At 50.2% G+C, this 12,221-nt stretch overlaps 1 protein-coding gene across 3 annotated transcripts in view; it reads right to left on the bottom strand.

Moving 5' to 3' along the window:
- Positions 1-12,221, bottom strand: part of LOC139383748 (protein Smaug homolog 1-like) — a 91,723-nt gene that overhangs the window by 7,347 nt on the left and 72,155 nt on the right. For all 3 annotated transcript variants that reach the window (XM_071128306.1, XM_071128307.1, XM_071128308.1), the window contains 3 exons: positions 7,851-8,058; positions 4,520-4,646; positions 28-111 (listed from right to left, as the gene is read on the bottom strand). In XM_071128306.1, coding sequence (XP_070984407.1) covers positions 28-111; positions 4,520-4,646; positions 7,851-8,058 — 419 coding nt within the window. The remainder of the gene's footprint in view (positions 1-27; positions 112-4,519; positions 4,647-7,850; positions 8,059-12,221) is intronic.

The raw sequence follows: 12,221 nt of genomic DNA, 5'->3' as shown, positions 1-12,221 counted from the left end.
TGTTCATGGTAGTTGTGGTGCTCTAACCTCCCAGAGCGTGCTCCGTCATACTCAGACACAGAGACTCCAGCCGGTTGTTGATGTCTGGTTCAGTCACCGGCACCTGGAGATCTGGAGATCATCACAACGTTACAACAACATACACACAACCAACTACCTGGAGTACAACACAACAGACACACAACCAACTACCTGGAAAACACCACTATGTTACAACATACACACAACCAACTACCTGGAAAACAACATACCATACACACAACCAACAACCTGGAGAACACCACCACAATGTTACAACAACATACACACAACCAACTACTTGGAGAACACCACCACAATGTTACAACAACATACACACAACCAACTACCTGGAAAACAACATACCATACACACAACCAACAACCTGGAGAACACCACCACAATGTTACAACAACATACACACAACCAACTACCTGGAAAACAACATACCATACACACAACCAACAACCTGGAGAACACCACCACAATGTTACAACAACATACACACAACCAACTACCTGGAAAACAACATACCATACACACAACCAACAACCTGGAGAACACCACCACAATGTTACAACAACATACACACAACCAACTACCTGGAAAACAACATACCATACACACAACCAACTACCTGGAGAACACCACCACAATGTTACAACAACATACACACAACCAACAACCTGGAGAACACCACCACAATGTTACAACAACATACACACAACCAACAACCTGGAGAACACCACCACAACGTTACAACACACAACCAACTACCTGGAGAACACCACCACAATGTTACAACAACATACACACAACCAACAACCTGGAGAACACCACCACAACGTTACAACACACAACCAACTACCTGGAGAACACCACCACAATGTTACAACAACATACACACAACCAACTACCTGGAGAACACCACCACAATGTTACAACAACATACACACAACCAACTACCTGGAGAACACCACCACAACGTTACAACACACAAACTACTACTTGGAGAACACAACCAACTACCTGGAGAACACCACCACAATGTTACAACAACATACACACAACCAACTACCTGGAGAACACCACCACAATGTTACAACAACATACACACAACCAACTACCTGGAAAACAACATACCATACACACAACCAACTACCTGGAGAACACCACCACAATGTTACAACAACATACACACAACCAACAACCTGGAGAACACCACCACAATGTTACAACAACATACACACAACCAACAACCTGGAGAACACCACCACAACGTTACAACACACAACCAACTACCTGGAGAACACCACCACAATGTTACAACAACATACACACAACCAACAACCTGGAGAACACCACCACAACGTTACAACACACAACCAACTACCTGGAGAACACCACCACAATGTTACAACAACATACACACAACCAACTACCTGGAGAACACCACCACAATGTTACAACAACATACACACAACCAACTACCTGGAGAACACCACCACAACGTTACAACACACAAACTACTACTTGGAGAACACAACCAACTACCTGGAGAACACCACCACAATGTTACAACAACATACACACAACCAACTACCTGGAGAACACCACCACAATGTTACAACAACATACACACAACCAACTACCTGGAGAACACCACCACAATGTTACAACAACATACACACAACCAACTACCTGGAGAACACCACCACAATGTTACAACAACATACACACAACCAACTACCTGGAGAACACCACCACAATGTGTCAACAACATACACACAACCAACTACTTGGAGAACACCACCACAATGTTACAACAACATACACACAACCAACTACTTGGAGAACACAACATACACACAACCAACTACTTGGAGAACACCACCACAACGTTACAACATACACACAACCAACTACCTGGAGAACAGCACCACAACGTTACAACATACACACAACCAACTACCTGGAGAACACCACAACATACACACAACCATCTACCTGGAGAACACCACAACAACGTTACAACAACATACACACAACCAACTACCTGGAAACACCACCACAATGGTACAACAACATACACACAACCAACTACCTGGAGAACACCACAACAACGTTAAAACACACACAACCAACTACCTGGAGTACAACACCACAATGTTACAACAACCAACGTTCACGCAATTTACCACAGAGGGGTATACTACAAACAGAATCAATGAGTTAGCCAGATAACTTTGATCAACTATTGATTTTCTGGTTCATTAAGAAAGTGGAAGAACTTGACTGGCCTGCAGAGCCCTGACCTCAACCCCATCTAACACCTTTGGGATGAATTGGAACGCCGACTGCGAGCCAGGCCTAATCGCCCTACATCAATGCCCGACTTCACTAATACTCTTGTGGCTGAATGGAAGCAAGTCCCTGCAGCAATGTTCCAACATTTAGTGGAAAGCCTTCCCAGAAGAATGGAGGCTGTTATAGCAGCAAAGGGGGGACCAACTCCAGATTAATGCTGATTTTGGAATGAGATGTTCGACGATCAGGTGTCCACATACTCAAAAACAAACGTAAGCAATATTGAAAATATGATGTTTTAGTGAAATGTTATATCTGTTTGGGCTTCTTGTGCAGTCTACAAATTATTTGTAATTATGTTCCGGTCCCCTGACCATCCAGTCAATAATAAATCATCCCGCGGCTGAATGGAGTGGTTGATCCCTGATCTAAAGGTCTCAATCCTATAATACCTTAACCTTTCCTGACATCACCACCCCCAGTTAGCAACGGACAAGAGGAGGGAATTATTGTGGGATCCAAACCCCTGTGTCATAACAATCACCTCCACTCAACCACACCGCTTGTGCCGTTCTTAATCTGATTACACTACACCGCCAATTAACAAACTGTTTCCACATTACACCCTATCAATACAATACCCAGTCACTTGGGTTATTCGCACCAGGGTGGTTTGGCATGCGTGTGGTGTGTGTCTACTTCTCAAGTCTAAAGTCACCCGTTCCGCCACAAGGGGGACCCCCAACCTCCCAAAATGCTTACTTGCTAGCCGAGCAGCCCCCTTACTTCAACTGTGAGCTCCTATCACAGGGGGATATCTAGGCTAATGGTCTTTAGCTGCTACTGCCTGCCTTGCCCAGGGTGGCTGTGAAAATCCCTTAGGGGTATAGAGAAGAGCGGAGTTAGGCACTCGCCGCCCCTCGGCTAGACAGACAGAACAGTCCGCCACTGCCTATTTTTAGGTCTCAAATCCTGTCCCCCTCCACACACACACTCGTGTGCTCACATGCTTGTGCGCAATTTTTTTGTATAATTTAAAGAAGAATCAAATAATCAATAATTTAAAGAAGGGAGAGATGGAGGGTGAGAGAGAGGGAGTCCTAGCTCGGCGAGACAGAGCGAGAGGCCGAGAGAGAGGGACCGAGAGAGAGAGGCTGAGAGTGAGAGAGAGGCCGAGAGAGAAAGCGAGGCCGAGAGAGAAAGCGAGGCCGAGAGAGAAAGCGAGGCCGAGAGAGAAAGCGAGCCAGAGAGAGAAAGCGAGCCAGAGAGAGAAAGCGAGCCAGAGAGAGAAAGCGAGCCAGAGAGAGAAAGCGAGCCAGAGAGAGAAAGCGAGCCAGAGAGAGAAAACGAGCCAGAGAGAGAAAGCGAGCCAGAGAGAGAAAGCGAGCCAGAGAGAGAAAGCGAGCCAGAGAGAGAAAGCGAGGCAGAGAGAGAAAGCGAGGCAGAGAGAGAACGAGAGACAGGCCGCAGCGAGTGTGCGAGAGCGAGAGAGAAGGGAATGTGTGCCAAGGCACCCCAGCCACCCTGCACAAAGAGACTCATTGTAACAGTCCGCTGACTCTTCCCTCTCTCCGTCCTTCCCTTCCTCCTTCTCCGTCACATACTGCTGCATTCCCTCTTACCCCTGAAACTACCCTCCCCCTTCTTCCTCTCCATTCTAAAAAAGGGGGGGGATACACTTTGGTTCACCATGAAAGACAGGCCGGAGGAGGAAGTCCCCGCTGTCACATTGATGTCCATTTTTGTCCTGCGGCTACAGCATCCAACCGTTACCGAGCAGAGCATTGACTTGAATAGGAATGTCTGTTCTGGTTATTCTATTTTTATGAGCCTGGCCAGCATTTGGGGTAATGGGACCAGTGTATCAGATGCTGTAATGCCACACACACACACACACACACACACACACACAACAGTCTTGGGTAAAGCTCCCTGCAATACACCATCATCCTCAACACACTGCATTTAATGCACCAGGAACAACATCTCTCTCCAGGTTAACAAAGGGGAAGGTACTGAGGATGCTAGGCTGCTAAGAGTTTATGGAGACAGATGGAGAGGGAGGGAAAGAAGAAGACAAAAGTGCAAGTTTGAAAAAAAGAGGGACAGGGTAAGATAAAGAGAGCAACGGAAAGAGAGAACGGGTTACCTTGTACAGTAGGGTAATGTGTAACTGTGTGTAGGTTTCTCTTACCAGACTGCTGGAACATGACCATGGTGTGTGGCGTGGTGTGGACAGGCAGGGAGCGGGTCCTCTGCACTGAGCTGTGGGTTCGGCTTGGCATGCTGTTACTTCCCCCGGGGTTGGCGAACCAAAGACCCTGTTGGACAAACTGATAGTCAGACAGGCAGCCACAACAGACAGGTAGGCTGGAGACTCTTTGGATCATTACAGACCGAGACTCACACACACGCCAGTATATATCTTTGGATCATTATAAAAACTGGCACAACAATTCAAATGGGTGCCACAAATCTAACCACGAACAGACATTTCTGGGAAATATGTTAATAGTGGATGCTCATCCACTAAGGCGTTAGGGGCTGGCTGTGCCCCACTTCTGATTGGTCAAAAAAAAAAAAATACCCCCACATACATATATATATATATATATATATATATATATATATATATATATATATATATATATATATATATATATATATATATATATATATATATATACATATATACACACACACACACACACACACACACAAAACTAGTGTGGTTAATTTGTGTACATTTTACAGTTTCAAATATGTCCAAAACAAGCAGTCTGGTTACCTATAGTCTGCAACAGCGTTCGAACTGCTGCGCAGTCATTGGATTGCATAGCCAGCTATTACATTGAGAAGACTGCAATGAACTTGTAAAATAAATCATGACAGTCATTGGAAACCAGGGACCTGAACCAGACGTTCACATACAGGGGCGGCAGGTAGCCTAGTGGTTAGAGCGTTGGACTAGTAATCGAAAGGTAGAACAAGGCAGTTAACCCACTGTTCCCTGGTAGGCCGTCATTGAAAATAAGAATTTGTTCTTAACTGACTTGCCTGGTTAAATACATAAAAAAATACAGTCAAAGACCGTGGGGAACCTTCTTGCGGATCTGGTAGGATAAAAAAAACAAGTCTCTGTGCCTCCCCCGCATGGACACTAGCTACTGGCAAGTGGACACTAGCTACTGGCAAGCTAGCATACAGGTAGATAGACTTGTTCAGCATGCCAGCTAGCAAGCTAACTAAAGTTACCGGTGAACTCATTATGCTTGTGACATTATGCTAGCTAGCTATCCCCCGTTAGAGAATAAATATGAACTTGTTCTTGTTGCGTTTTCCCTGTGCTTTTGTTAACGATGCACTCGTGTGTTGACTGTGCGCTGCTCGTTCAAAAAATATATATATTTTGGTTATTGGTATTTAGCCAATCAGCGGCCGACACTGTATGTTAATGCCCCTACGACACCACAGTAATATGACATACAGTTCTGAACAACGTTGGCGATACTTGAAATGCCCCACACCTTGGCACCCAGGGAATTGTAGTTTCAGATCCTTAGACAAACTACAGAGTTGTAATGGTGGTATAAATCTTAATTTATATGGATTTAATTCTCATACACACACTTGACTGCAGAATGGTACCGCGGTAGCACTGGTAGTATACAGCTTAAATGTTGTGCAATGTACATTTTGGTTCAACTCTGATGAAAATGGACTCGCATACATTTTCCTAAAATCTGTTTAATTGGGACTTTATCACGTAACTAACTGCACAACCGGGGGTGTGGCTTTATAAGTGTGTAAAAACTGGGGAGGGCAACCTTTGATTTTTCTCTCCCCGTTTAGCCTCAAACTACTGACACTCTTTAACTGCACGGATTCCTCTCTAACCTGCCTATTATACATTCAACCTTCTCTCTTTCTTTCTCTTCTCCCGCTCTCCCTACACTCTTTCTCCCCTAACCGCTCTCCCTACTCCCTCTGTCCGTCTTGCTTTCCCCCTTCCCCGGCCCTCCCATACAGAGGGCCAGCGAAAAAAAGGAAATGCCTGAGCACTGTTCTCACTGCCTCTGACGAGCTCATTCTCTCTCTCTCCCTCCCGGTCGCCCATCCCCCTTCACCACCAACTCCCTAACTATGACTCACCCTCGCTCTCTCCTTTCTTTTAATACACACCTTTCGATCCTGTCCAAACAAACTGTCTGACAGAGAGAGTGTGCGAAATGTGGAGGAAGTGGTTTGGAATTTCCTCCCATTGTAAGGATGCCTAGAAAAATGCTGAATGGGAGCGGAGCAGACGTATGCGAGTGCCAGGTTAATCACTGCTGCCGACGAGAGGACCGTTCCACTCAGCAGTAGTGATGTAGGGCCTGTGGAACGCCACTTCACCCGACACTTTGCTGTTGCGTTTTCCCCCCTTATGGTTGTGTGTTTCTATGACTGTTTTTTTACAACTCTGTATTTCACAGGGAGGGATCATTCGTGACAGATGCTGAAAGAGGGAAAATGTGGCTAGGTTTGGACTACTTCTCTGTGTGGTGGGACGATTCCAGACACGTGATCAAGTAGTGGTTCTCGCACTTTCCTTTCTCCAGTTATTATATTACCCCCTAATGTATATTTAAGCAGTAAGGCCAGAGGGGAAAGAAGATACCTACTCGGTTGTCCAACTGAATGTATTCAACTGAAATATGTCTTCCGCATTTAACCCAACCCCTCTGAACCAGAGAGGTGCGAGAGGGCTGCCTTAATCGACATCCACGTCTTCGGCGCCCAGGGAACAGTGGGTTTACTGCCTTGCTCAGGGGTAGAACGACAGATTTCTACCTTGTCAGCTCGGTGATTAGATCCAGCAACCTTTCAGTTATTGGCACAACGCTCCTACCCACCAGGCTACCTGCCGCCCCTAGGTGTGGTATATGGCCAATATACCACGGCTAAGGGCTGTTCTTACCCACGATGCATTGCGGTAACCAGTTTTTAATAGCAATAGGGCACCTCAGGGTTTGCGGTATATGGCCAATATACCACGGCTAAGGGCTGTATCCAGGCACTCCGCATTGAGTCGTGCATATATTGCTGTGGTATATTGGCCATATTGCTTAAATACACAGTTCCTCTTGAGACTGAGAAGACAACAATGCTTTCGTTTTTTCATCTGGGGCCTTTTGTATCACGACCCACTACTGTAGCAAACCAAATTGACGCTGACGAGGATTGTTTGTCTTTTCATTGAGAGGTAGACAACTCTGCAATATGACATCACTGAACAAATCCACATGAATGCCCAAAATGAAGATACGTGTGCTTAATTCAGACCTCAGACTTGAGCACGCCACTGTGGGCAGGGCTTAGATAGACGGGGCTAGGAGAACGTTAGATCGGGGCGTCCTCAACTGTCATCCTAGCCCAAAGGGAGACTGACATCACCAAATAAATAAAACATCTACATCAATTGCCTGGGCTATGGGTGGAGGCCAAGTGCCTATTGGCTAGGAGAAAGTCAGAAGTGTCTCCACCTGTCGTCCCTGCTTGAGGCCAGTGGGGGTGCTGCTGGCGCTATGTGGCGTGGGTCCCAGCAGGCCCAGCCTGGCGCCGGGCAGGCTCCGAGAGGGCATCTGGAACTGGCGCAGGCTGCGACGGGCCGCCGACACGCTGCTGCTGCCCCCCACGCAGCCCGCCGTGGGGAGAGAATTGGACTGGCTGAAGCCACGGCTACTGCTGCTGCTGCATGGGGGGAGAGAGATAATGCTCTGATCATCATTTGACCTTTTTCCAAATATTTTGGAGACCGTTAGGAATCAAAGAAGGTAAAGTATTTTGTGACAACAGCGTGTCTCACTCCCTCTGTGTGTCTGTGTGTGTTTCACCCTCTCTCTCTGTGCGTGCGTGCGTCACCCTCTCTCTCAGTGTGTGTCACCCTCTCTCTCAGTGTGTGTCACCCTCTATCTCAGTGTGTGTCACCCTCTCTCTCTCAGTGTGTGTGTGTGTGTGTCACCCTCTCTCTCAGTGTGTGTGTGTGTGTGTCACCCTCTCTCTCTCAGTGTGTGTGTGTGTGCCACCCTCTCTCTCAGTGTGTGTGTGTGTGTCACCCTCGCTCTGTGTGTGTGTGTGTGTCACCCTCTCTCTGTGTGTGTGTGTCACCCTCTCTCTGTGTGTGTGTGTCACCCTCTCTCTGTGTGTGTGTGTGTCACCCTCTCTGTGTGTGTGTGTCACCCTCTCTCTGTGTGTGTGTCACCCTCTCTCTGTGTGTGTGTCACCCTCTCTCTCTCTGTGTGTGTGTGTGTCACCCTCTCTCTCTGTGTGTGTGGGTCACCCTCTCTCTGTGTGTGTGTGTGTCACCCTCTCTCTCTCTCTGTGTGTGTGTCACCCTCTCTCTCTGTGTGTGTGGGTCACCCTCGCTGTGTGTGGGTCACCCTCTCTCTGTGTGTGTGTCACCCTCTCTCTCTTTGTGTGTGTGTGTGTGTCGCTCTCTCTCTCTCTCTCTCTCTCTCTCTCTCTCTCTCTCTCTCTCTCTCTCTCTCTCTCTCTCTCTCTCTCTCTCTCTCTCTCTCTCTCTCTCTCTCTCTCTCTCTCTCTCTCTCTCTCTCTCTCTCTCTCTCTCTCTCTCTCTCTCTCTCTCTGTGTGTGCGTGTCACCCTCTCTCTCTGTGTGTGTGCGTGTCACCCTCTCTCTCTCTCTGTGTGTGTCACCCTCTCTCTCTGTGTGTGTGTGTCACCCTCTCTCTCTCTGTGTGTGTGTGTCACCCTCTCTCTCTCTGTGTGTGTGTGTGTGTGTGTCACCCTCTCTCTCTCTGTGTGTGTGTGTGCGTGTCACCCTCTCTCTCTCTGTGTGTGTGGGTCACCCTCTCTCTCTGTGTGTGTGTGTCACCCTCTCTCTCTCTGTGTGTGTGTGTCACCCTCTCTCTCTCTGTGTGTGTGTGTGTGTGTGTGTCACCCTCTCTCTCTCTGTGTGTGTGTGTGCGTGTCACGCTCTCTCTCTCTGTGTGTGTGGGTCACCCTCTCTGTGTGTGTGTGTCACCCTCTCTCTGTGTGTGGGTCACCCTCTCTGTGTGTGTGTGTCACCCTCTCTCTGTGTGTGTGTCACCCTCTCTCTGTGTGTGTGTGTCGCCCACTCTCTCTGTGTGTGTGTGTCGCCCACTCTCTCTGTGTGTGTCACCCTCTCTCTCTCTGTGTGTCGCCCTCTCTCTCTCTGTGTGTGTGTCGCCCTCTCTCTCTCTCTCTCTGTGTGTGTGTGTGTGTGTGTGTCGCTCTCTCTCTCTGTGTGTGTGTTGCCCTCTCTCTCTCTCCCTCTCTGTGTGTGTGTCGCCCTCTCTCTCTCTCTGTGTGTGTGTGTCGCCCTCTCTCTCTCTCTCTGTGTGTGTGTGTGTGTCACCCTCTCTCTCTGTGTGTGTGTGTGTGTGTGTCACCCTCTCTCTCTCTGTGTGTGTGTCGCCCTCTCTCTCTCTGTGTGTGTGTGTGTGTCGCCCTCTCTCTCTGTGTGTGTCGCCCTCTCTCTCTGTGTGTGTGTGTCGCCCTCTCTCTGTGTGTGTGTGTGTCGCCCTCTCTCTGTGTGTGTGTCACCCTCTCTGTGTGTGTGTGTGTGTCGCCCTCTCTCTCTGTGTGTGTCACCCTCTCTCTCTCTGTGTGTGTGTGTGTGTCACCCTCTCTCTCTGTGTGTGTGGGTCACCCTCTCTCTGTGTGTGTGTGTGTCACCCTCTCTCTGTGTGTGTGTCGCCCTCTCTCTCTCTGTGTGTGTGTCGCCCTCTCTCTCTGTGTGTGTGTGTCGCCCTCTCTCTCTCTGTGTGTGTGTCGCCCTCTCTCTCTCTGTGTGTGTGTCGCCCTCTCTCTCTCTCTCTGTGTGTGTGTGTGTGTGTGTCGCTCTCTCTCTCTCTCTCTCTCTCTGTGTGTGTGTCGCCCTCTCTCTCTCTCTCTGTGTGTGTGTCGCCCTCTCTCTGTGTGTGTGTGTGTGTCGCCCTCTCTGTGTGTGTGTCGCCCCCTCTCTCTCTCTCTCTGTGTGTGTGTGTGTGTGTCACCCTCTCTCTCTCTCTGTGTGTGTGTGTCACCCTCTCTCTGTGTGTGTGTGTGTCGCCCTCTCTCTCTCTCTCTGTGTGTGTCGCCCTCTCTCTCTGTGTGTGTCGCCCTCTCTCTCTCTCTGTGTGTGTCGCCCTCTCTCTCTCTCTCTCTCTCTCTCTGTGTGTGTGTCTCTCTCTCTGTGTGTGTGCGTGTCACCCTCTCTCTCTGTGTGTGTGTGTGCGTGTCACCCTCTCTCTCTCTGTGTGTGTGTCACCCTCTCTCTCTGTGTGTGTGTGTCACCCTCTCTCTCTCTGTGTGTGTGTGTCACCCTCTCTCTCTCTGTGTGTGTGTGTGTGTGTGTCACCCCTCTCTCTCTCTGTGTGTGTGTGTGTGCGTGTCACCCTCTCTCTCTCTGTGTGTGTGGGTCACCCTCTCTGTGTGTGTGTGTCACCCTCTCTCTGTGTGTGTGTCACCCTCTCTCTGTGTGTGTGTCACCCTCTCTCTGTGTGTGTGTCGCCCACTCTCTCTGTGTGTGTGTGTCGCCCACTCTCTCTGTGTGTGTCACCCTCTCTCTCTCTGTGTGTCGCCCTCTCTCTCTCTGTGTGTGTGTCGCCCTCTCTCTCTCTCTCTGTGTGTGTGTGTGTGTGTGTGTCGCCCTCTCTCTCTCTCCCTCTCTGTGTGTGTGTCGCCCTCTCTCTCTCTCTGTGTGTGTGTGTCGCCCTCTCTCTCTGTGTGAGTGTGTGTCACCCTCTCTCTCTGTGTGAGTGTGTGTCACCCTCTCTCTCTGTGTGAGTGTGTGTCACCCTCTCTCTCCGTTCGTGTGCCACCCTCTCTCCGTTCGTGTGCGTGTGCCACCCTCTCTCTCCCCGTTCGTGTGCGTGTGCCACCCTCTCTCTCTGTTCGTGTGCGTGTGCCACCCTCTCTCTCTGTTCGTGTGCGTGTGCCACCCTCTCTCTCTGTTCGTGTGCGTGTGCCACCCTCTCTCTCTGTTCGTGTGCGTGTGCCACCCTCTCTCTCCGTTCGTGTGCGTGTGCCACCCTCTCTCTCCGTTCGTGTGCGTGTGCCACCCTCTCTCTCCGTTCGTGTGCGTGCGCCACCCTCTCTCTCCGTGCGCCACCCTCTCTCTCCGTGCGCCACCCTCTCTCTCTCCGTTCGTGTGCGTGCGCCACCCTCTCTCTCCGTGCGCCACCCTCTCTCTCCCTTCGTGCGCCACCCTCTCTCTCCCTTCGTGCGCCACCCTCTCTCTCCCTTCGTGCGCCACCCTCTCTCTCCCTTCGTGCGCCACCCTCTCTCTCCCTTCGTGCGCCACCCTCTCTCTCCCTTCGTGCGCCACCCTCTCTCTCCCTTCGTGCGCCACCCTCTCTCTCCCTTCGTGCGCCACCCTCTCTCTCCCTTCGTGCGTCACCCTCTCTCTCCCTTCGTGCGTCACCCTCTCTCTCCGTTCGTGCGTCACCCTCTCTCTCCGTTCGTGCGTCACCCTCTCTCTCCGTTCGTGCGTCACCCTCTCTCTCCGTTCGTGCGTCACCCTCTCTCTCCGTTCGTGCGCCACCCTCTCTCTCCGTTCGTGCGCCACCCTCTCTCTCCGTTCGTGCGCCACCCTCTCTCTCCGTTCGTGCGCCACCCTCTCTCTCCGTTCGTGCGCCACCCTCTCTCTCCGTTCGTGCGCGTGCGTCACCCTCTCTCTCCGTTCGTGCGCGTGCGTCACCCTCTCTCTCCGTTCGTGCGCGTGCGTCACCCTCTCTCTCCGTTCGTGCGCGTGCGTCACCCTCTCTCTCCGTTCGTGCGCGTGCGTCACCCTCTCTCTCCGTTCGTGCGCGTGCGTCACCCTCTCTCTCCGTTCGTGCGCGTGCGTCACCCTCTCTCTCCGTTCGTGCGCGTGCGTCACCCTCTCTCTCC

Source organism: Oncorhynchus clarkii, chromosome 25 (assembly GCF_045791955.1).
Source record: "Oncorhynchus clarkii lewisi isolate Uvic-CL-2024 chromosome 25, UVic_Ocla_1.0, whole genome shotgun sequence".
In the NCBI taxonomy this organism is placed as follows: Eukaryota; Metazoa; Chordata; class Actinopteri; order Salmoniformes; family Salmonidae; genus Oncorhynchus; species Oncorhynchus clarkii.
The sequence above is the reverse complement of the archived record's forward strand: the minus strand, read 5'-3'. Positions and strand labels throughout refer to the sequence as shown.